General features: G+C 31.4%; 2 protein-coding genes across 2 annotated transcripts in view; both read right to left on the bottom strand.

Annotated features, from left to right (window-relative positions):
* Positions 1-310: 310 nt before the first annotated feature.
* On the bottom strand, positions 311-6,397 carry LOC113554274 (UNC93-like protein MFSD11). The gene is made up of 10 exons (XM_026958037.1): positions 6,118-6,397; positions 4,045-4,178; positions 2,298-2,467; positions 2,048-2,224; positions 1,713-1,981; positions 1,506-1,631; positions 1,260-1,449; positions 1,040-1,175; positions 805-935; positions 311-471 (listed from the first exon to the last, which is right to left on the bottom strand). Exons 2-10 carry the CDS (start codon positions 4,129-4,131, stop codon positions 456-458), a joined length of 1,302 nt encoding a protein of 433 aa, XP_026813838.1. The 5' UTR covers positions 4,132-4,178; positions 6,118-6,397; the 3' UTR covers positions 311-455.
* Positions 6,398-18,761: 12,364 nt separating this feature from the next.
* LOC113552423 overlaps positions 18,762-27,237 on the bottom strand; it is a 48,703-nt gene continuing 40,227 nt past the window's right edge. Inside the window, exons 22-27 of the mRNA XM_026955307.1 lie at positions 25,947-26,006; positions 23,426-23,488; positions 21,478-21,516; positions 20,669-20,707; positions 19,950-19,987; positions 18,762-18,976 (exon numbers count right to left, since the gene is read on the bottom strand). Of these exons, the coding sequence (XP_026811108.1) occupies positions 18,959-18,976; positions 19,950-19,987; positions 20,669-20,707; positions 21,478-21,516; positions 23,426-23,488; positions 25,947-26,006 (257 nt within the window). The 3' untranslated portion in view covers positions 18,762-18,958. The remainder of the gene's footprint in view (positions 18,977-19,949; positions 19,988-20,668; positions 20,708-21,477; positions 21,517-23,425; positions 23,489-25,946; positions 26,007-27,237) is intronic.

The following is a 27,237-nucleotide window of genomic DNA, read 5'->3' on the forward strand; positions in this document are numbered from 1 at the left end:
ATACTGTTTATAGATTAAATGTACTTATTATTCAACTTAAAAGTAAGTAAATTTACTCTACTATTAAAACAAACAACATAAAATGGATTCTACTGAATGAAATTTGCTATATTGTACGTGAATAAGACGAAGACAACAAATGCGGGCATGACTTCTTTTTAATTTAATTATAGTTAATACAATTAAAGAAGAAACAAAATAAATATTAACTTTCTCTAATATTGAAAAATATTGTTAGTTGGTACAGTCTTTATTAATAATAATATTCTTTTTAATTCTTAATAAATTATAATATTAACCTAGAACAAATATATTTTGTATGACACATTGAAACTTTTTTGTTCATATACCATTATATCAGTCAAACTAGTTTTAAATAAATTTTCTTTCTAATATAACATGACGTATAGCTTAACTTATGATTCAAATAATTTGGTCCAATGAATATTAAAATTCTAAAATTCTTTATATCTAAAAAACAATAAATTATAAATAGTAAAAACAAGATAAATTCATATATGTATATATAAATATTTTTTTAATGAATAAATTAATTAATAGCAGTTTTGGCACATGGAATACTTGAAAAAAAAATTGAATATACACTATACTGGTATCATTGATTTTACAATAAATTAATTATAAAATCAATGCTGGTATTTATATAAAAAAGTTATGTAATAACTAGTAAGAAATAATTAAAATAAAAAAAATTAAAATTGGAATGTAATATTAGAATACTAATATGTAATGTTTGATATTCCAAAATTGTGATGAATGAAGCTGTCTATGTACTTTTCTTACCGGTTATCAATAGACTTATCTACTTTGAAAAATGACAGAGTACCCATGATTAATGTGATGACCAACAAGGTTAGTTGAACATACATTCCAAAATGATTGCTGTAGAAGAAACTAACAGCAGCAGCTATTGACTAAAAAATAAAATGATATTATACTTACTTAATAATAACACAGTATAAATTTATAAATATATATAATATATATCACAATTAATGAACCGATATAAAATATATACCTGCATGAATTTGAACAAAGCCATAGCTGGAGCACTATTTTCAGAATATCTTTGTCCTATCACATTGTAAATTTGGGTATTGAAACAACTGTCGCCAAAACCCAAAAGAAAACTGCAGAAAATTGCCAGGTATTGACTAAAATATTATTTAAATGTAAAATGTATAATAGTTATTAGTTATTACCTATGTTTAATTTAATATACAAACGATTAATATTACTTAGGTTCAATAAATGATTTGGCGTTTGTATCACCAAACGGTGAATCGTCTGGTAAATTTATAAATATCAAACCGTATGCAACAATATTTATAATAAAACCTAAAGCAACCACTGCTGAATGACTGAATCCTTTAGATTCAACGTTGTTATCAGAAGTTTTTTTACCCAAAATGCTGAACAGAAAACCTCCTACAAAAAATTGGAATGTATTGTAATCGTCGAAGCAATAGTCATATTGCTTTAACCTAAAATTTCGCCAACACCAATCAAGATTCCGGATAAGCCAACAAGCTGTTTGCTGTTAGTCCCCATTGCTGTAGTAAATCCAATACTTGAACTATAGACACCACTATAAAATGACAAATGTAAACCTGTAAAAGAAATCAAAATAATTAGGTTATAAGCATGTATTATACTTCTGAAACAAGTTTTATGATAATTTTTCCATTTACCAGTAAAAAAAAATGACATATTTAATAAGCACATGTCTTCAGTTAAAAAAAGGGATAAAGAATTTTTTATTTCTTGAATAGGTGATAAAGTTTCTCCTCGTTCATTTTCAGTTCCTTCCGAACTTACAGGGGATCGTAAAAGTAAAAATAATAATGTGCCCAAAAAACATACAGCTATGAGGACAGTGAAGACTAATGTTCTTGTTGATTCGTCCAAATGATTTTTATCCCGAAGTGCAAAAAACACAAATGTATTTCCTAAAAACATACTAAAATCCAAACAAAACGATTATAATATTTATAATATCAATATAATAATTAAATAGTTAAAATACCTCATTTGCAACAACGCCCAAAATATTCCTGAATTTCTGGACATCGTAGAAGAATCAGAATTTAAAGTTAAATACGTCCCTTGTCCTGTCCAAATAACTGAAGCACCAAAACCAATTATTGCAGACATAAAATAAAGTAAAAAGGTAGTCGGCCAAAGAAATGATACCAGGAACATACTAAATAAAATTTTTATGTTTAATATAAGTTTATTATAAGACACAACTGCATTATTTGTAAGTAAGTACAAACGTGTAACAACATGATCCAATAAACATAGCTATTCTAGAACCTGCAAAACTGACAATTGATGGAGATATCCAATTACATAAAGCAAACACAACATAGATAATGGACAAACTAGTATATCCATCACCAGTAAATGATGGATAATCATTTTGAATACTTTTCAGTATAGTTTTCTGAAAAAAAAAAAAATGAATAAACATAAAACAACATTCAATAAATATGGTGGGGGTAGAAGACATGTTCAAAAAGAAATTGAAATTTCGTAATTTTGTATTCTTCAATTTTAACAGCATAGAGCGCCATGGATTTTATCACTAGGTCAAATGATTAATATAGAGACCAATTGCAAATTCAATTTTTTTTTTTTGTTTTCAAAAATCAAAAAATATTGAAAAGCTGACGTTTTGAAAACAAAAATGAAATTAAAAAACATTCCTGAGAGACTGAGAGAGTTACGATCACAAAATATTGAGTGTTTTGAGAATTGGCAATAGTGTATAATATTTATTCTAATGTGGACTATTTTGAAGTGGATAACACTGATTTACATAAATAAACAAAAATGTTTTCTCATTAATAACACCTCATACATGTCATATAAGTACAACTTCTTGGTTTATCATCAATACGTATAGTTAAATTTATTTGATACACATTTACATAAATATGGATACCTAATATGTAATTAGTAATTATCATATAGTAAGATCTAAAGTATCAATATTCTATATTTCTAGACTAATTTTTATAAATATTAAGGGCTATCGATTTCAAAATGAAATATTATAGACTTTGTAAAAAGTTTGTTATTCATAAATTAATCTATAGATGATAACTATATATATAGCCACCCATACATTACATTTCAAGTTTTCTAAAGTGTATACTCAATTTAAAATATAACTATAAATATTTTTTATGTTAAAAAAAATAAATTTGAAATTATTATAAATAACAAGTTATTGCAAAATATTAGAATTATTATTATTATTGATTATTAATAGTTGCATTTAATTTTATTAAAAAGACTTGTAAGTTTTTTTTTGGTAATTTATAATTGTAGTAAAATTAATATAAATTTACTGTTTATTATTATTATTACTATTTTTGTAGTAATATAATTTGGTGATTGGTGGTGCCACAGTCGATGATCATATTTGGTCAAGTGTGTGCGACACCAGCTGACTAATCATTTATTCCTACTAATACTAAAATTGTGCTGTGCGATGTAATATTTTTTGTTCCTTTTGTTAATAAATATACATTAATTAGTGAAACCTATACAACTCATTTATTGACTTAGTATTATTAAATTTACAATTGATCCTGAAACATTGGACGTGGTAGTCTGTAGAGTCATCACTGCACAATTCATTATTAAAACAAGATAGAACATCACTATTTCTTAATAGTATGGTAATATAGTATTCATTAACAGGATTACACTTTTATGGCTCTTTCACATAAGGACATAAGGCCACTCAGCAACACAACTTTTAGATGCTGCAATTGGTAGCATAGGCAACCTCTGTCACTAGTGTCACAGTTTATAGTGCTTCCAAACAGTAATTTTGGTTGTATGTAAAAACTATTTATATCTTTAGGACTTTTATTATCAGTAGAATTCACAGAAGCACCGTGGCTTCATATGAAAGGTCTCTAAATGTAAAAATTATCCCCAAACCTTTGAAAATATACTTCAAACCCAACAAGTAACAATATATCAATAATATTAATATGAGGTTTTTACTTCAATATTTCCCATTGTTTGAAATGCAGTAAAAACAAACATGAAGGCCAAGCCTAACAGGCTAACATTTAATAGCCTTTTATCCATTTTGTTTGATTTTTTTTATATTGATCAGCCAACTTGTTTTTGAGTGTCTGTAAATATTAATATTAATTAATTAATACATAAAATATTTACTCAATTTGCTTCATACCATGGTTAAAATTTTAATTAATAAACTACAATGTTGTATACAATAACAGAGATAAATGTGGTTTATACCAAAACAAAAATTATTTAAATGATTGGAAGACCTAAAAGTATATTTCTTATTCGTTATAGGTAACATAGACATGTAACTATGAGTAAGTAACTATCAGACTGTGTTAGAGAAGAAAACTATACAGTTAAATTACTTTATACTTTAATACAATTAATATGATGCTACCTAATTTAATTTTAAAATTTATAATTATTTTGATTAAATTATTAAAAGTTTGAAGTTAATTGTTATAGTTTTTATTTAAGTTATAACCAGAATATTAATGTTTATAAAGTTTTAGTTTTAATGATAAAAAAATTGTGTTCTAAATTATTATCTTTTTGGATCTAAATATAATATTTTTTAAATATATGGAACCCATTAAAAGCTACTAGCTGACCCCTAATAATCCGTCTTCAATCTAAATGATAAATTCACTATTATTGTTTATCTACCTAATAAAATAAATTCCTCATGAGCACATATGGATGTACTTAGAACAAATTATATTTTTTTAAATGTATAAATACTAATTTATTTAAGAGTAATTAGTTAAGTTAACAAAATACTTAATTTAATATTTATAATAATATGATACGTTGTTTGTAAATTAAATTACATGAATGCTAAGAGCAAGCAATTTATATTATGTTTTAATATATTTACAGGGAACAGTCAATTTTTTACTTGAAAATAATTAGTAACAAAACATTATAATATGATATAAAAGTTATTACATTTTTTAGTAATAACAAAACAAAAAATGTTATAGGTACAATAGGTTATAGTTATAGGCGCAGCTATAGCTCTATTTCTGGGTAAGTTATTTCTGCATAAGTAACCCGTGGGGTCTTTGCCCCTACACCACTAGTATTGATAACATATATAACTGGATGAGCTAAGCTCACCCAAGCCCCTCTCCCTAGTTGCGACAATGGTTATAGTAATCATAATATAGAAGAAAATTAGTACAGAATATGTATTTTGTAATTTTGTAACTATCTAATATATTAAGTATATGAATTTTTCATTATAAATAATAATCAATGGTAATATACATTGAAGAACGGAATAGGTAAAGAAACTTTTTAATTTTTCATAAACATTGATTATCCAATTAGTCTAAAACGTTTGCTCGTTGATTACAATTATTATTATATACCTATTAAAAATAAACTTTAATGTACTATAATAAAAATAAATTATTTTGACTAGTATTTTAGGTTTGACAACATATTATTTTAGCTAATGCTATAATAAGAAATTAAATAAAAATATTCTTAAATCACAGAAAACTTTCTTTAACTTACATAATATATGTATACTATAAAAACAACAAAAAGCAACTCATATTCTAGAGAGGTAAGTGAACTATGCTGGTGATAAAATGTATATTCTAAAATCAGTAAAAAATTTATAATACATGAGAAATTCAACTAAAAAAGAATGTTATCGACCATAATATCACTATAGAATCAACCAGTTGTTACATATATTATATGCATGACCTAATGCAAAATGAACTTAAGCTAATTTAATAAGTAAGCAATGATTTTTGTCTTTTTGATGAATAGATTAAAAGTATAAAGTGTATACTGTATATAAAGTATAGGTGACTTTTAGTGAGAAAAGTAATTTGTTTCTAACACTATTAGGTATAATCGGTAAGTTGATTATTTTAGTATTTCACATGAAATAATAGAACAAACCTAAATCAGTAGTAATTTTAACTATAGACATAGTATAATATTGAAAAAAAAAATTTATAAATACAAAATATAATGTAACAAATTATTAGATTTTTTTGTAAAACACTAATAAGGAGAATATACCTGAACTTGACGCCGTCCTACTTGCGTTCCAGATGATTATTGACTACAACTGTCTATTACATACCAATAATTTATAAAGATTAGAAAATACTGAACAGTAAACAGACAAACGACAAACTCCGCATAAAAGACACTAGGGAGTAGGGAGTAAAACTTGGTCAAATCTCGAAAGTGTAGTAATAAATATTATAACCAGTTATCGGATTTGTATTTAAATATTATCTTCTATAATTCTAAGTACACTGATTACACAGTCAATGACAATCAGCCACGCCACGCAGGACACGGACGGATAGTCCGCGACAACTGATAACCGGATTAATATGCATTGTATAAACAGTGATAAGATAAATTATTAGTTCCCAATTTTAAACAGGTGGTGCCTAAACGTCAAACGCAAAATACAAATACGTAATTATTATATTAACTACAGATTGCGTTTTTAGGATAAACCACTCAGCACTTTATATTTCAAATTTCGATATTACCCACAGGATACCATAATAATAAAATATAGTTTTATCATACCCAGTGGCGAAGCGTCATGGGAGACAACGTCTATCCACTAAGAAATAAGGACACAGGAAAAATAATTTTGTTTTATGAAATATTTACAAATTTTAACGTAATTTATAGTATAAAAATGATATGTATTTTAATATTTGTTAAAATTGGTTTTTCGTTGTACAGTTATTACAGTCTTTAAGAATTATTAAAATAGATTAGGTGCGCGCGATACGGCCATGCGGTTGATTCCAAATTTTGTATTATATCAAAGAGACGTTACATCGCAACGTCTCCCAATTATGGGCTCGCGGGTACAGGGGGGATTTCAATGTAAGTGGGGTTTACTATCTTCGCTATGAGACACGTCTCGCTATTCGAATTTCCTCGATTATCGACATCGCCATCAACAACGCGATCGTCCCCTGTAAATCGCTGTAAAATTACTGATAGCCAATAGGTACCTACGTATTTCTTTAAATTGTTGTTTTTATATTGTAGTTTGTCCTCATGGCTGACGATTTAATTTATGTCATTTTGAACGATGGAATTATTAATTACTCATATGAAAAAAAAATGTATTATCGAATAGGTAAAATAAAAAGGAAGGAATCCAAGCGTATTAATGTAATTTTATTCTATGTTTCCCCAACTAAAAACTTAAGCTTCGCCACTGATCATTCTCATTAGCCTATATAACCACCAAATAAATAACATTTCTGTTGATGATCCAGATGTCAAAAGTGGATTTTTTTCTATGACACGACTAACATTATTATGACATTAGTCATTAACTTAGTCCCCTGTCATAATTTCAAGTTCCGTAAAAAATATAAAGTAACATTTAAACCTCAATTTAAAATATCGTTTTATTTTTTTTTTTTATTAACATTTTGGAAAAATATTTATTTTTTTTTTTTTTGATTATTGACAAACTATAATATTATTGTAATCTGTATGTGATGACCCTATTTAAGACGTATCATGTTGTGTAGCTTATACCAAAAAAATAGGTTTTATTAATTATTAATGAAACTGAATTAAAATCCGAAATTCTGGTTGCAAACATTTGTTATGATAATCAGTTATAAAAGATTAGCAACCATCAGGGGATTTTATTTTATATATTATATATATTTATTCTAAATACAGAAGATATTTTAAATAGATTTGTCAATATTAAGCGAAGGTGCCGAAGGCTCAAGCTGTATAATGACAAGTGTATTTTGTTATAATGTCACTTAAATAAATCCTTTAATTTTTATTTTTCACTTATATTAATTTAAAAAAATTAAACTTGAATTTATACCTATCTAAAATAATACTTAATAGTATTTTAATCATTTAATGCTTACCTTAATATCACTTTTTTTAATTTGTTTTATAGACTCAAAACACGCAACATATGTCACACTACACACTGTATAATAATTGAATAATATTATAATTTAATAACGAATGAAGGTACACACGCGTGGGAGGTGTGATGGGGGTAGAGCATCCATTTTTTTATTCTTTTAAATATGCTGGATCCTCTAACTTTAAGGCCTATAGATATTTCTGAGGTAAGCGATACATATCGATCTAGGCAGTTAGTCATATATCATTGTTACGTTTCGACAAATACTTTAAAATTATATTAGGTATTTAAAATATTTTATTTTATTCTTTAGATCAATTCGTTATTCCAGTCCCTAACTCCTAATAAGTCTCTGCTTCGTGTGTTTTTATTTGGGTATTTTATTACTTTACTGGACACCATTAAATTGAAATTTTTTTCTTCAACTTATGTACTAAGTTGGCTTATTGAAAATGATGGTGAAGTCAGAATTTAGTGATCAAACTTCGTTTCGAAGTTTAACATTTATCACTGTTATCGCGTCTAGTCGGCGTGTGACCCGTGCTGGCCGTGCTGATAAGTGATAATAAATAATAATGTAGTAAAGCTAATTCACTTTAAACTTTCACAACTAATGAGCTATGTGAGATCAGTAGTAACTACATCGTCTAAATGTTGTGTGAGTTGTAGTTTCAGTATTATAGAGTTAGATTCTGAACTGCGAGTCGCAAATGAACTATAAATTTGAGTTTCGTCCAATACTATATGACTAAGACATTGAAAATTACCCTGACAACATTGATTATTACCAGCCAGCGAGTACGTTCATCATTCTTATCGGTCAGCAAATATTTAACACTGTAATGTATTTATATCTTAAATTAACCCATCAGGTTCATCTGATTCACTTCGGGACACTTAATTTTTTATATTATAAATGTCGCGTAGGCAAGGGATATCACTGTCGAAGGTCATGTCTATGTATTCCTCAATCGTTTTGTGTAATTTACGAATATTTATAACGAGCAAAAGTTCATCTGCACGACGGTATTCAATCATTTCAATCATCGCACCTTTAAACGTCACTGTCACGTTCTAGTCGTTCGACTATCGCTGCGATATAATATTATGGATTATGATAACCTAATAAATGTTTGCAAGTTCCTTTCGGCTGTTGCGTCCGAAAAAAAATGTTTAAATAGATCTATCATCTTGCCGTGGGTTGGTGTAAATTTGCTCGTACATACAGTCAGATCAAGCGTCTATAATAGTGATCTAAATGTACCAATAATATGTCAATATGTGTTTAAAATGACAACGTATACGGTGTGTTTACCAATTTAAAGAACGCTGAATTTCTAGACCGATATAATTACTATTATATTAAATCATTATTTTAATAACATAATATGTGATATACTATACAATATACATACACGATTCGATGTTTTTGCGTACGGCAGAGAAAGCCTCATGTTATTTATGTTTTAATTCATAAAATAATAACGGTATAGAGAACAGAGATTGGAAATGTTCGTGAAATATTTGTATTATCATCTTCAAAACTCAATTTAAAACTTATATTTGAAGCTGTATGCGCTATATAAAGACATTTAACTTGTTTGTACTTAAGTAAAACATTTTGAAAAATGTTTAAAAGGTTATACCATTTTTTTAAATATTAAAATTACCTTAGCACAATTGTCTTTTACAGTCGTTTGAAATTCAAGTCTATCACACGCTGTAACATGATATATTATACATGTATTACACATAGAAAAATTACTAAAATACATTACAAATGCAACGTAGATAATTAAATACACACATAGTTGAATTGATTATAGGCATACATAAAAAAGAATTATAAAGTGTCAAATACATATTTACATTATTAGTTCCAGTGAATGTGCTATATTATATTAACATTAAAATACAGTCGACGAAAACGGGACGTCAGACGAAGGGAAACTCGCGGAGGACCGGTGCGTGATTTCGGAGCCGGCCAAAGGACCGGAAGTCAGAAATAGTCTCGGCGAGATCGTGGGTTGGTTTCGCCTGGGTGAGACGCACGCGCAAAGCGATCTGCGCCGTCCGCGCCGTTTTGCCACGGCGTGGCGGAGCGTCAAGCGCTTCGTGTTGGGAGCGTGTTGCATCCGGCTTAGATAGCGTCCCGGAACTGGCCCCCAAGGCCGGATACATCGGTCGCAGGATGACGGTCACCTGCGGGCGCGACGGGTCCGCGGTGGTCGTGCGCTCGCGGTCGGCCTTCTGGCGGTTGTGCGGGCTCCGGACGTTCGGAACGCGCGGAACGATGGACGACGGTGACGCGGTGGCTAGTGATGGTACCGACGCGGGCAACGATTCCGCCCCGACGGTCTCGTCCTCCGTAATGGTCGACGCATCGCGCGCCCGAGCAAACGGACCCGCGACACTAGTCGTTTGCCCGCAGCACCGGTCACGGGAATATGCAGAGGCGACCAGTGGCCTTTAACTCGCGATATTTTGCACCGAATACGCCATCTCGTACCCCCCTCCCTCCGATCCTCGTTTTTTGTGTCGTTCTGTCGTCCGATGTGTCTTTTTTTTATTGTTTTTTTGTTGTGTTTCTTTAAGTATTAGCGACTTTTTCCTGATTCATGTATTTATATTTTGTTTTATTCATTTTTTGTAATAAGCCACTTTAGGCAACTTTTTTCAATTATTCTCACTTTATATTTTTCTACACCTTATTAATTGTTTTTTTTTCTTAAAGCTACATTTTAGCAATTTTTTTCTGATTTAAATGTTTATATTTTGTTTTTTTATACTAAATTTTGTGCCACTTTGAGCCACCTGATTTTTTTTTATCCGTATAGTTATTTGGAAATTTAAAATGTATATATCTGCGTGAATCGATAAGCGACATTTTTTCCATTTATTAAAAATGTTAATAAAATGTCTGCTGATATTTAATTATTGTTTTTTCTTTTTTATATTGTCAAGGATATAATACTTAAATTATTTTACCTAATTATCGAAATAATGACTAATAAAATCGTTAATATTTATTTATGCTTAACAGAAGATTTGTTTGTACACATAGAGTTACACAAACATGTTCATGGTCGGTGTATGGAACTACATACGATATAAATACTATAAAAACGTATTAAATAATTCAAAAATAGTTGATACATCGTAAACATAAAACACACGCAGTGAATTGTAAATACTATTACGTTGTACCAACGGATACAGAAAGGATAGGTATATAAACTAGGTATAACTGTAAATGGATTGTAAATGTGTCATATGTGTTATGTGGAAAATTAATTTCATTAGTCAGATCTTACTTATTTATCCGATTAATAAAACAAATTGAAAATTGTATTTTACTTTTAGATAGCTATGTCGAAAAATATATATTTTTTGAAAGCATTTCGCAAGAGGTTTGAATTCTCAAACCTTCCTGCATACGTGCCTGTAGTAATAATCTTGATAGAAGCTGAAAAGTCCGCAGACGAGTCCGCTGACGAATCCGCCGACAAGTCCTGCACACTAGGAATGCCTGCCGTAGTTGACGAAAACCGGTCGTTAGATGGCGGAAAACTCGCAGAGGATTGCTGCGTGATCTTGGAGCCGGCCAAAGGTCCGGAAGTCAGAAATAGTTATGGCGAGATCGTGTGTTGGCTTCGTCTGGATGAGACACCCGCGCAAAGCGCTCTGCGACGTTTTGACGGAGCGTCAAGGGCTTTGTGTTGGGAGCGTGCTGCATCCGGCATAGATAGCGTCGATCATTTTAATAATTATAAAATACATAATAATATATTAAAATATTTAATTACTTTTGGCTTTTATGTACCAAGGGAAAAAATAGTATTAAACTAAATTTTTGTAATGACGACTCTATAAAAATAAATTGTACTAAATTTAATTTTTGTAATGACGACTCGTAAATAAATAAATAACGTAAATAAATTTGACAACGCTGTATCTAACTCCTATTGTATTTCAATAAATAATAGAACGTGCGAAATCGTATTCCTCCCGGTGTACTGGGTGTAGGTAAATAGGTACCTACCCGAGAATCAACTCGTACGCAGCCAAAATAGGTATAAATGTAATGTATATCGTATATGACATATGTACATTAACCTGCTTTCAAAAATTATTTCCATACACTATGGATGGTGGACCGAATTTATCGCATCAATTCATAAATAGGAAAAATCTATTTAAAAACTAAAATATAATAAAATATAATAGTACGATATTTGTCTATAACCAATGGAATTTTAAGTTGTAATCATGATTGACATTATATCAATATTGATAAATGACAGTAAAAAAAATTTAAATACAATTTAATCGCGCATTATTTCATCAGGGTGAAGGCTAATTGGAACTATTTTAAAATTAAGGGGTACAACCGCACACCTGATCCCCCCAATAAAATTGGTCTTCTGGGCAAAGGTAATCATTAGGACTGAAGACTATCGAAGCGTTTGCATATTTATTTTGTACAGTCATTTAAAAAGCAAAGTACGAAACAAATACGTTTCATATTTTCACGCAAAGCTGTATGGTTTTGAAATTGTATTTTGCACATATAAATGCATATTCTACATTTGTTATATAATATATGTATATAATCATTTAATACATGTTGAGACATATTTAACTTAAATAGTTAAATCAATGTTTTCCACACCAAAGTTTTTTTTTCAAACAATAATTTTATTTATTTTTAACTGTTGTCTTAGTTTTTTATATTAATCAGGTTGAAAATGTACAATATAAATTTCTAAAATTATTAATTAAATAAATAATAATTTGTAGTAAGTTAAACCTCTGTATTAGTTTAGACCAGTGGCAGAGCCCTCCACGCATTACTTATTTCTCAATATTTAGGTGTGTACCCAAAAAAATATATACGACTCCACCACTGTTCGACCGGATTATATTAGAAGAAATCGAAATTTTTACAAGCTAGTTGTAAAGACACGTTTTCAGATAAATTTCAAATTTTTAAGTCTCTCGGTACGCGCATGTGCAATACAATTTGCATTTTTTAAATGGCAATCGATGTTTTTGATACAAAATTCGGATAAACTGAATTTTTTTAAGTCATTTTGAAACATTAACCATGGCTCTAAAACCAAAATGGACTAAATAAGAACCATTTTTCAATTTTAATAAATACATAATACCCACATTTTTTACGATTCACTAAAATGCATAAAACCATTTATAATTATTTATTATTAATTAATTTTTGAACATTTGTATGTGCTTTATATAATTTAACACGTGTAAAAAAGGAACCGACAATAAATAATTATAAATGGTTTTACGCATATTTTGCGGTTTTATGTGGACGGGCGTTGTAGGCGTGCGATGAAAATGAATTCTGCTCGACTCGGACGACCGCTGACTAAACGATATTATCAATAGTTGTGTCTAATCAGATTTACGCATATTGCACAACCGATAACGCGTAAAATAAAAAATTGTTTTCCACATAATGTAATTTTATTTATGTGTGGGCATACTCCATTTATTATGCATATCCATTATCGTTTCAAACAACATTAAAAGAGTATGGTAATAATCGTGTACATCGACACATTGTGTCACACCGATGGGATTTCGTTCAAATCATACAGCCACCGATCGTGTGTGATTAGCGATCGCCTTGACGTCGTTTATTCTCGTTGGCTGAAAATAGCCACAAGCGCGTTTGTAGTACGTGCGTTTCGACTTCGACGCGTACACGAGTAAACGACTGCGGACAGGAGGAGTGAGGAAGGCAGAGTGCAGCCGCCGCCGGACAGGTGCTGATACCGTGTAATCGTCATTGGTCGCCACGTGGGTAATGTCTGTCGTACACGGTCACCGCCGACGTCGCGCGCCCGATTTTCCGTGTGCCCGGCAACCGCAGCCGAGTCACTGGCCACTGGCATTTTTATTCCAAGCGACCGTCTTTGCCACGGATACGCCGTCGCTGTGTCGGGCCCGAGTGGCGGCCCGCGCGCGTACCCATAACCGCTGTACGACGGTATCCGTCGAACCGCGATAGCGATAGCGACAGCCACCGCGGTATAAATATTGTACGCGGTAGTAGCGACGCGGTAATCCGAACGGCTTCGAGTGTGCATACGTCGCCACCGTCCTATTATCTCACTTGTGCGTGACCAGTTAAATAACAACCGTTACGGTTATCGTCACGACTGCATATCGCGCACGCGTGTGTGCGTCGTTAGATCCCGTGTGGTACGAACGAAAACGATTGCGGTTAATCGCGTGTCGCGATCGTTAGTTTATAGCGATTTCGTGTTTTTCATATTTGCAAGTTTCTCTGTGGGCGGTCACAGAGACCTGTGCCGTACGCGAATCGTCGAAGAACATCGCGAGGTTCGCTCGTACGTGCATATATATATATATACGTTGCAGATCAATGTGTTCCGTTTAGTCCGTGACACGATGTCAGTAATGTCACCACGGCATTTTGATACATAATAATGGATATCGTTCGGTACCGTCATGTCAACTAGACGTGGTCACCGCATTCAAAGGCATGCCGACCATCGGTCGTGTGTTCCCGTAATTCCCATATCACACGATATTTGTTTTTTTTTTTTTACTTTTACAATATCTTTCCGACGTGGACATTACGCGATCGCAAAATACCATTTGCCGTTTGGATCGGCCGCCGTATTATTTTTATGCGTTCGGCCGTTCGTCAGCCTCCGCCCGCGTGCGACGCGCGAACACCACTTCACGTGGTTATCTACTCCGCGTCAAACGCTTAATGTGACGACTGTTCCATCGCCGCCCGACAACTTCTCTACCGTTCGTCCGTCGCCTAATTTGCACGCGCAACGCGGTACAGTACCGCTCTATTCGTTGCGACCGACGTTTGCTTGGCGGGCACGAACCGTCGCGGTTACCGGTATGGTCAGTAATTGTCGAGCTCTCGTGAACCAGTAACGATTGCCACAACGACTGCTATTGGCGCCGTTAAGACAGCGTCGCTGTCCGTTCCGGTGCCGATAGTCACCGTGTCGCCGCCGGGCCGCGCGTTTGTAAAAGGCGAGTACCGTTCGGAGGGAGCCTAACAAATGTCCAACAGAGTGTGCGACGCCCGCGAACTCGTCACGCCGTCGCGTGGTGCCGGAGAACGTGCGTTGGTCACTTATCGCCGGACTCCGTAGCGCCTCATCTTTCCGGTGCCCCCGCGATCCCGCATCGCTGTCGTCCTACCCGACGACCACAATTTTACGTACGTCGTCGATTCCGTCGGCTGCTGTTTCCTCCATCCACGAAATCGTCATATTGATAACGATGACGTTATTATTGTCGACGACTTCATTAATAATAATAACGGTGAGAGACAGTCAATTCGATTTCGTCGATGTTGGCTGATCCGTGGTCTGCGGACAGTCTATAATTGTTCTGGACGTCTCCACAACCGAGTTTGTTCGTTAGTAATAAATACGCAGTGTTTAAGTTATCACTAATACTTTATTAATATAATCAATTTTAAAAGAAATTAGTTACACAGAATAATTGTTAGCCTTAAGAAAATAACAGAGGCCCTGCTCGATGGTCTGCCAGGACTACACTAAATATTACACAGACGGCGAGACACGGTAGGGGCTCGCTCGGGCTCAAAACTGCCCACACAGCGAATTCCCTAAAACCGTGTGACTCTATCGGTTCACATGTTAATATGCTTACACACTATACTATATTATATTATATTATAACTATTTCCTATTCTGGGTATAGCATACAGACAGGGGTTCACAACAATAATACATTCTTCTTGTACAGTCGTGTTTGACGTCTAAATTTTGAATTGCAAATGAACTAAATTCGAGTTTTGTCCGATGCTGTGCCTCTCAGACTACGACGAGTACAACGTTGTTTATTACTAGCCAGCTAGTACGTTCATCATTCTTATCCACCAGCATTAGGATTTAACGTCCTTTTTGTTTTACAAATACGATTATTTTTATGCATAACACGTACTACACGTACGGTAAGTAGAATTTTAGCGAGGATCCGTATTTCGATTTGTATCATTATATATTCTGTACTTGTTTTATATTCTTAGATGGTATTTTTTTATATTTCATTTTTTATTTTTCGATTTAACTCTACGGACACATTTTTCCAATGAAAACAATTTGAAAAATGATAAATGTTCGATTCAGTCACCAGAAATTGCAATAATGACTTTTGACTAACAATATTTATTAGTTTTTAACAGGGGTGGTGCTACATGGGGGAAAGGGTGGGCAAGTGCCCCCCCCCCCTCCCAACGTTTGATTATGTCACTCTATTGCCCCGCTATAGTTTAATGTTAAAAATGTGTGAGTGAATAAAGAAATTGTACATCATTATTAATATGTAAAATAGTATTAATTATTACTTTAAAGAGTTTTTAAATTTATTAAAGTATATTATTTTAAGTTTAACTGTTTTATTCAATTTAAATATGCTTTTTTTCTACATATTTATAGAAATAAAAATACTGAATACTAACTGCACACTTTCTGAAATATCATATGTTAAAAAATAAAAAGTTATGTATTATCATTTATCACATACAAAAAACAAAAAAAAAGAAAACGGAAGAAATTTGAAGTTTTACTTGTAATAATAATATTGTAGGCATATTTCTTGATTATTTATTTAGAAATATAACATATTATATCCAAAACATTTTCAGCAATACTTTACTGAAAATATGGTATGAAAAAAATAATGGGTGATCAAGTGGCCAATAGTCATACATAAATGCCTCGCCAGAAAACAATTTGGCTCAGTATCGCCTTTCCAATAAAAAATATCTAGCGCCACCACTGTTCTTAAAGTATTATTGCAAAACTCAAGCCTTTCCAATAATACCATAATAAATTAAGTCAAAACCCGTAAAGTAAATTATAAAATCTAGATACCATTTAGTTTATAAGTACGATATGACAGCAAGCTGTTCTAAATTCTCCAAAATAGGTATATTTCAATATTTGTATACTTTATTATAATATATAATCTGTGAATTGTACACAGTGGCCATTCCTCATGCACAATCGTAAAAAAATGTGCAGCCTGAACTTTGTTGATTATAAAATGATTAAAATGGTCTCTACCATAAAATGATTGTAATTCTTAAAAGGCCTAACTGCTGTTAGTCTGTATGCAATGAGCCTGAAAAAATGCAGGCTGTGTGGAAAAATAATAAGTAGTTCGCAAACGGGCTACCCCAATGCAAAGAGCCTAGTCTTTTTGCAAAAATACTAATTTTCCATATGGCCTACGACACATGCATCAGATACTGTATCTTGCTGAATGTTTGAAAATTGATAAAAAATTAATTATAACTAAATATAATTTAAATTTAAAAAAATCCAGGAAACACTCATATTTTCTAGTAGCTCGTATATTATTTAATTTTTTTTTTTTTTTTGTTGACAGTAGTGCACACACGTTCAAATTGGAGTGCATACTTGTACATTCGTAATGCACATTGTGTGTCGTGGTGCACATAAAAATAGGGCCTGCTCTACACTCTTAAAAAAAACGTAAATTTAGTTTTTTTTTGTTATTTGAAAAAGTCGTCTGTTGACGCTACGCTCGTCTTAGGCATAACATCTGCAAACAGGCAGTACCACACGTTTGACGAATCTTCGAGCCGCGAAAAATCGCAATCGTTTGCGTGGAATACGTGGTTCGGGGGTTAGCCCCGGATCAAGCTAATCAACTAGATCTCCGAAACTGTTTATTACCTACTTCTTGACGTTTCACGATGATCGATACTACGATATTTTCCGTGTCTTCGTCGTGTACGTCGGTTCACTGTCAACCACGCTTCCGATCTGTTCTGTTGATGAAATTATCGTGTTGATTACGATGTTATCGCAGATTAGTCGATTTCATTGATGTTGAATGATTTGTGAACGATAAATTTCTCTTGTAGACCAGTGGCATTTTCAATAGAGGGGGCAAAGGTTTTGATCAGCCCGAATGGGTAAAAAAAACCGGTTACTGGTTCAGGTTTTGTTTGCTTATTAAACATTTCAGTAATTGTTTTTGATTCTTGGGTGACTTTCTGTAGTTTTTTTTTTTTTTGCACGATGGTTTTTAACCGCACTACCCATTTATTTTATTTTAAGAAATGTTATGTCCATATCAAAAGAATAATGTAAACACTCGTCACGAAAAAAAAAATTAATATATGTAGAATAAGCGGTTACTGAAACTGAACTAAATTAAATTAGTAAATTGTGAATTACGTCTTTTTTTTCTTCACAAAACATATACACATACGCACACACAAAACATACATGCACGTCTCGCATGCGTCTAAATATAAATTTATTCCAACTATCAATTAATTAAAAATGTATCATTGTGACAATAATTAATAGTTAGACTGTAAAATATATTCTTAAAATATTATAAAAATAATCATGTTTTTTCACTAATAAAATAGAATAATGGTTAAATGTAAAAACCGGACACCGGCTCATTGGGCTGCTTTTAAAATCAGACAGGGGCAAATTTAGAAAAATGTGAAAAATTTAGAATAAACTATTCTATAATTAATACTATTAATAAACTACTATAATTGAAATAATTAATTAACTAAATGATTATTTTTTTTTTCTAAATTAACCTCCGTCATTTTATAATTTAAAATCATTATCTGTAGTTATTTTCTTTTTTATTTATTGCAATATTAGTTTTATTTGTTATAATTGAAACATTTTTAATCGAAATTTGAATAAATATACATCATTAGCATTAATATATTATTATACTGATTATAACACATAATTTAATTATATTTTAATAAAATATTCTAAGCTTATGATATAATAGTACAATAGATAATGGTTACTAGATTCTTATTATTTGGTCCAAGCGATCCATAATAGAGCGAGAAATATTCCATGATTACTACTTAAAATTAATATTTATTATCTGTAGAATGTAATACAATGACTTTTAATTGTTTTTAAAACCCTGCAGAGAAATATTAATTTACTATTAATAATCATATTTATTTTCAATAATACAATATAACGTTAAAGTACTTCTATAGTTGTTAAAACAAATTAATTCAATAACCATAACAACAATTTGAATATCCATATGGTCGGGTCTTGTTTACTGGTTAATCAAGAAGTTGTGATAATCTGAACGGTCTTGATAATTATCGTATTATTATACTCATCTATTTTTTTTTTTATTATTAAAAGAGAAATTTACAATCTGTACAGTACAGAACAATAAGTAAATATGATATATACAAGTATAAAATTGACATGAGTGACATGATTGGGGGAAGAGGCCCTCTATGCTTGATATACTATATAATTATAAGATTTATTTTTTCGCAGATATGGACAATAATAATATTTTAATTAAACAAAATATATATAAATGAAATTTAATATATTGTAATCTAATATAATAATAATAATTTTAATTGTAATTTGGTATTTACTGTCTTTTTCAATCGCAGCTAAAATTTAATTTTTAAGAAAGTTGATTTTTTTTTTAGATCATAAGTTTATATTCTCAAACCCGTTCGGATTATCAAGACCCTATTGCACAATCTGTACATATTTTACAAAATAATTCGAATAAAAAAATTATGAAAATGAAATTTACAATATAATACGTATGTAATTAATTTAGGACTCGGAAGTTGATGACCTTAAAACGTTAAAAAATGGCCTAAAAAAATGCAAATATGATATAAAAATGTCAAAAAATGACTTAAAAAGTAATTAACACCAAAAAAATGCAAAAAATAAAATTAGTTGTTCAGATTTACATGTTAATGAAACACATTTGTGGCCAGAAGAACATCGTCTAAAAAGTTTCAAAAAAAAAAAAAAAAAAATGCAAAATGCATCAACTTCTGAGCCCTAGAATAACGTTTATACAAAACTATAGCGTAATTACAGTAATATAATAAAAATTAGCGTACCAAATAACTCATCCCTTTTTCGGTCTTTTTTTTTAACCCTATATTAAATGTTTAAAATTATGATTAAAAAAAGCAATTAACAATAAGGTTTCTATGGTGATGTAATTATATTAATCATATGCTGTTAGATGTGACCTTTTAAAAAAAATTTGTAAATCCAATTTTTTTTTTTTTTTGTTACTATTGAGATAACACAATTATATTTGTACGGACCGGGAGCGTATAGTATTAATACGCGCGTCCGGTTACTTAGCTTTATCGTGCGCTGCACTCACACACCGTCTGACCTGTGTAAATGTGTATATGTGTTTATAGAACTCAGCAGGAGTTGGACAGGGTTGCCGAGCAAAACCTGTGAGTAATAGTATGTGGGTGGTGTGTGTATTTGTGTATATTTATGTATATAGCACTCGACAGGAGGTGGACAGGTTCGCCGAGCAAATCCTACGAGTGCTAGTGTATGGATGGTGTGTGTGTGAAACTTAATACTAAATGACAAGATAACTCTAAGAAAATGGTAACGCAGTATAGATATTGTTAAAAAACAAAATATAATATAATAAGATAGAAATTAATTTAATAATTTACGACCCTTTTGGTCCAACAAATGAAAATGTTAACATAAAAGGGTAGCAATAATAATAGGTGGCTCAATAATATATCAATAATATATATGAGTGATAATTTTACAAATAATAATAAATAGTTAAAAAACTCACAACTCTTGGAACGCAGATTGGTCAGCTGGTTTGATATAACTATAATGAAATAAAATAATAACACACGACACGTAACTACATATGCATAAAAATCAAGTGGCGATTAGAGCGAACTTGTAAGTTATAACTTGCAATTATTATAATATTCAAGTATTAAATATTTTAATATACTATTTAATACATATGGCGATTCGCGTCCACGCTGTATAAATATAATAATATAATATGAAAAGGTAACGACGATTTGCGCACGTAATGTAATAATAATTCATAATTAATTGCCAATAAGAATATAAGTATAAAAAAAAAACAATACCGTGGCGATTCGCGCGCACGGCTAATGCACTTGATAATATAAATAAATATTATATAAAAAAACAATATAAATATAGTATTGGCGGATACGTATAAAAAAAAGAGACTTTTGTTTCGGACGACGGATGGAGAACGACAAAATGGGCGGCCGTGTTAAATTTCGCACATTAGCGAACCGGCGGCGGCTGATAACGCGTTGCCGTAATCTTATTATATTTTACAATTATATAATTAACGAACGAAGATATTACAATGGTATAAAAATAAAATAAACAATTAAAACAAAAATAATTTATGTGTATGTGTGTGTGTGTGTGTGTGTGTGTCGATCGGCGGCAGCGGCGACCGAACCTATTGCTGCGCTCATTAAAGCGGCGCAAACAAATATTATACAGCTAAGTATAAAATAATAATGTATAATAAAATTGTTCCTAATGCCAATTGGGCACAACTAATAAATAATATAAATAAAATTATAATATTAAAGAACTCACATTTTTTCGACGAATTGCTGGCCAGCTGCAACTTGCTTACTATATATAATAATAATACACACACACAAAACAATAAATAAAAATTGCAACACGTTAGAGTCTTTAGATGATTCGCGTTTACAAGTATAGAACAATATAATTTATAAGGTGATTTGCGCATACAAATTATAGAATATTATAATAAAAATACGGTGATTCGCGCACGCATATAGTATAAGGCTACTAAAACTGTGGCGATTCCGCGCACACAAATATAATATTAACAGCAAATGGCGAATCGCGCCTTGCCAATAAATATAATAAAATAACGTTTATTCAACAAAACTGATAGTTACATTTGTGGAGTTCGAACAAAAAAAAAAAAAAAAAAATACAACGAAGTACGGTACGAAAGAGACTGACGAATTACGGCGGCCGTGCTAAATATCCGCGCACCTGCGAGTTGGCGGCGGTCAATAGCGCGTCGCCGTAATCTACATATTATATAATAGAATAATTCACAAAAAAATATAATACAAATAATACAAATAAAAATAACAATTAATGTGCGCGCGCGTGTGTGTGTGGTCGGCCGGCGAAGTCCGTGAATTCGGCCTACCTTTTAATTAGCCCGATATAACGTACTATCGGCGGCGGCGCAAACAATATTATGTATCGGTTGCTAGGACATCGTTTTAGGAGTACCTTTATACAACATATTAAAAATTACCCCCACCACTCTGTTTTTGGTTTAAGTTTAACTAATAAGTGAATTACGCTAGAGACCGAGAGGTTTCTTCATTAAAAGTTTTGATTTAGTCTTTGGGCTACCGCTTATTAAGGAATTGGAAACCGGGCGTCCGTCCAGAAGCATCCGTAGATACGCTTTTGGGGCTGATCCCACCAAAAAAAGTCTTAGAGAACACCACTAACGTCCCCGGAACGCGAAAACAATAAATATGGCGTTGGAGGCGATGGCAGAATGGATGAGTAGAGACTGGTTTGATTTCTGTACACCTCGCGGCATTAGAAAGTCATAAAATATAATATGTTGAGACCAAATGGGTGCGATTGTTGATAAAGCTGAGGAAAGAACGAAAACAATATTAGTAAATGCTAAGAAGAGTGGAATTATACGAAGAACGGCGGATAGACGATAAGATTAATCGAGGATATTAATAAAAATGGACGTTATGGAAATTTGAGAGTTTAAATTTTTGTTTAACATAAATGCTAACGGGACATGGTGATTTTGGTCAGTATTTTCATAGATTCAAGAGACGACAGGTTCTTACATGTGTGAGTATTGTGGAGTGGTAGAGGACGGCGCTGAGCATACACTTTTGTTCAGATGCGATGGATGGTGGCATTCTAGAAGGAGCTTGGAGATCACTCTAGGTGAATAAATGGAGCCAGATTCTATCATAAAATTAATGTTGGAGAAAAAAAATAATTTGGGTGCGGTTAAGCAGTTTGTGGAAAATATGTTGTCAATCAGAGAGGGGGAGGAGGAACGAGTTACACAGAGAATATAAAGAAATATAATTAGTTATAACTATTTTTTATACCCCGAATGTCAAATTAGGAATGATAGAGCTTTATAATAACGGTATATTACAATATACCACACTTCTAATATACGTAAAAGCAGAAATGGTTTGTTTAAGCGTATACAGTTATGTATTATATAATAATTTGCAATAAACAATACAAAAACGGATACAAGGGTAAGGACAGTCCACTACGCATGAAGTGCCCCTCTGTAGCGCCGTAGTTCAAACACAAAAAAAGGCACTATGACGTAATATAATATACTGTAACCTATTTATTTTTAATATTGAGTATTACCTAATTTTTGGGAAATTCATATCGTTTTTGATCCGTTTAATAAATTTATTTAGTTAAAAAAAACACGTTAATTCGTCAAAATTAAATATTGTACACAATATTTTTAAATAAGAATACTTACATAATTGATCCGACGTTTTTGAATATCCTTCATTCCATAAACTTTCTTCTATTGGAATATATCCTTAAAATAAATTAGTTATATATTTATATCAAAATTGTCAAAATTAAATGGCTGCCTACTAGTTGCGGTCATGGATGATTTTTGAGATGAGCACATATAATAAACCTTGCTTTTAGAAGGTAGATATATTATGTAATTTTTATATTTTATGTAATAAATAAATTTAATTAAATAATAATAATAATAATAGTTGCGGTCACAGCAAAGACTGAGCTTTTACAGTGATAATAAAATGAGTTAAAAAATTTAAAATTTAAATTATATATTAGTAGAAATTAGCATAATATTATAATGAGTAACTAAAAATTTAATTTGAAATTTAAAGCCCACGGTTTTTAAGTAGTATAACTTGGAAATTGTTTTGGCATGTACAAGTTCCATACTTTTATATTGGAGTTGACTTTAGAGCTATTAAATACCATTTGATGTAAGTTTATACTATTTATACTGTTTACGCTGATACCGATCCTACGGTTGTTGCCTTGTTGGCGGTTATCGGCAACGACTTGCGTATGTGTTAAGACAGGAGCGGAATGGGTTACCCAAATATATATACATATATATATAATATAATAGCACGTCAATTATAATACGAGTGCATATAACACTACAAAAAGGTATATTAAACAAATAGAAAAATAATAAATAATTATAATGGACCTATTATAGGGCGCCCCGGGAATAATTAATAATCTAATAATAATACTAATCCAAACACCTTTATATCTTAAAAATAGTTACTATGTTTATAATGAAATAAATCAAATACAAAAAAAAAATGCACATAAATAAGATGACTTGGTTGGCGGCAGCTTCTTGGTAGATGGCGACGCGTAGATCCTTCGCAGTTGGAGGACGGCGAGATGATCCACAGACGACAAAGTGGGAGTCGCACACGAGGAGGCACAGCACAATAATATTTGAATAATTTAACGACCGTTTAAGTCAGCTTGCGATGCTATTAAACCACGGTGTTAACGCACACAAATAAAAAACCGTTGGGTATAAAAAATTGACAACAAGGTTTTGGGCGGCGGCACAAAACAGTGCGCAATAACGATGGGCGGACACAGATACGTATACGTCGAGCCCAACCGTTAGGAAAAGACAAGAGACCAAAAAAGCTGTATGTGTCGCCGGGCTGGCTGGCGGATCGGTCACCGGCAGACGAACTGTCACCGGACAATGGAGGGGGGAACTTGCTGGACACTTTTATCTCCGCCACCACACCTATGGTGTCCGGAGCAAGTTTATATCGTCGTAGAATCGTTTCGCGCTCGAACATATACTGTATAGTAATCTTAAATGATTATCAACCGTCACCGTAGTTTGTTACAATAATTATAATACTAAACTTCAACTGAGATCGATCACTATTGTTTTTATATAAAAAAATATTATATATTATTTAAGAAATATGTATTTATTTTTGTGCTTATATCCCACTATTAAGGTATAAAAGCGCAAACAGTGACTGCAATTAGTAGGTAACCTTTCAGTTGGTTGACCGCAACTATTACGTAATTTTTATTTTGACCGCAACTAGTAAACCTTGAATTAAATGAATTAAAAATTGAAAATAATTTGTGCGGGAGGAAAGCACATGATTAAAATCGATTGCTAATTAAAATATCATAATTTTTTTTTCTTCAATTAATTCGATATTGACTTAGAGCAATCTTTGATGAAGATTTTTGTGATTTTAATTAGTCAAAATGTTAACTTAAAATTAACATTCCCAGTTTCATCAATATCTATACCTAGTATACCTTTTAATCACTTATGTCGTCGCTCCTTTAAATTTAAGGGCGACATACTACTCACATGAAAAAAAACGCAAGGTGTCCATATCGATTTAGGTTGTTGATAATTGTTTATGATCATTAATCAAGAGTTATATTAAATATGTACATGAAATAATAAATAAATTAACAAATTAAATACTAGTATATTTTTGAATCAGAGTCCTTTTTGTCGACTTTTTTGATTGGAAAATACGTTGGACAAATCATCATCATATAATTATTTAACCGTAACGTATACTATCACTACATTGCGAGCCTATCTCCGGATTCCCGAAATACTATATATTTTAAGTTCAGACGTACAAATTAATAAAATATTATAAATTATTAATACTTATATGTCACCAGTATATTTCAGGTGCATTTTGGTCTGAGTGTAATTCATTCATGTGAAAGTTAAACCTGAGATTGGCAATTTGCAGATTCTGATGAATTGAATAAAGTGCGTCTAAGTATGTTTATTTTAAGTTAAAAAGTTGAAAGTAGAAATCTATGTTTGAGTCAACTCCAACGTAATTACGTAAGTTTCATTAGGCTTGGTAATCTTTTTCAACAATCGTTCGTAATAAAATAATTTACAAACATATAGGTACTTTCAATTTAACATGATAAAAAGTGTATAGATAAAATAATTAATTTTGAAAATTAATTACCTAGTTTTTGTAATCTCATCGAATATAATGGATACAATGTTTCATGTAACAGTGGTATAGCTGAAAAATATAATACTAATTAAATGATAATGTTCACTTTATTAACATCCTCGATTTATACAATACCTATGTCCTATGTACTATACTCATAAGCGTATCTAGGGGGAGGTGGAGGGAGGGGGGTAACCACCCCCTCAGAATTATTTGTTGTATATTTCATTAAAGTAAATAATTGTTCTTATTATTTTGAACTTGCGATGAATAATAATATAATACTAAAATTTTCACTTTTGTAATTATTTATCGGAGATAATATTTAATATACCTATGGGTCGTAATATTATGGTCGATGAAAATAGTAAACCGATACCCTATCATTATCTTATCAAATTCGTTCATATGGACCAAATGGCAACAAAATTTCTAAATATGATTTATAGGTTTTTTATGAAAAAGTTAACTTTTATTCAATATAATAAGGTTCATTTTAAATAATTTAACGGACGTAGCCCATTCGGCTCCCGTTTTCCTAAACGACTCCCGTCAAAAAAAGTTTTACGATCAGGTAATTACCCAAACGGCTCCGGTTTTTTACAACACAAATTCTATTCTACCTCATACAGACTTAGGACTGTCTCAATAGAGGTGTGGCTAAAAATGTATTGGTGAACACTAAATAAATTATAAAAAAAATGTATAAAAATTATACAAAAAGCACATATTATTGTGAGTTACATTTTAAAGTTAAAAAAATATAAAAAAATTATATTATATTATTGCGTAATTGTGAATTAAATTAAGAATAAGTTAAAAAAAATGTAAAACGTGTGTATATAAATATATAAAAAAAAAATCAAAAATTTAAATTATTGGTAAATTTTTTTGGCACAATTTTCTTATAAACTCAATGCGTGTTATTTTGTTTAATGAAAACTCGTTAATTATTTGCGCAGTGGGCTTCTGTTTTTTTTTTCATAAAATTCGTTTACTTATACCAGAGACTTAAAAAAGCTCAAATTAGTATACCGGTATTACCGTTAGCAGTTTGGGAATTTTTCTGTTTGTAAATTTTTTTTCGATGGTAGCCGTTTTGGAATAAACAAACAATGGACGAGAGCCGTTTGGGATGCGCCAAAATTAACGAATGTTAGTGAAGAATTATAAAAATAATTCACTTAATTATATTAAAAATTTGTTCCAATTGATGTAGGAATTACTATTGATTTAAGTTCACTTTAAGCTGAAATTATGGTTGCCAAAAATTGTATTCAATATTATACTAATGAACCGG

Source organism: Rhopalosiphum maidis, chromosome 2 (assembly GCF_003676215.2).
Source record: "Rhopalosiphum maidis isolate BTI-1 chromosome 2, ASM367621v3, whole genome shotgun sequence".
Taxonomy (NCBI): domain Eukaryota; kingdom Metazoa; phylum Arthropoda; class Insecta; order Hemiptera; family Aphididae; genus Rhopalosiphum; species Rhopalosiphum maidis.

Bases quoted from the DNA above. Each gene is read 5' to 3' on its own strand.
- LOC113554274 (XM_026958037.1), bottom strand. From the start codon at position 4,131: ATGGATAAAAGGCTATTAAATGTTAGCCTGTTAGGCTTGGCCTTCATG. The intron at 2,225-2,297 runs GTTTGTACTTAC...AATTTTATTTAG, and splicing joins ATTGGATCATGTTGTTACAC to TATGTTCCTGGTATCATTTC. The intron at 1,982-2,047 runs GTATTTTAACTA...TTTGGATTTTAG, and splicing joins TGGGCGTTGTTGCAAATGAG to TATGTTTTTAGGAAATACAT.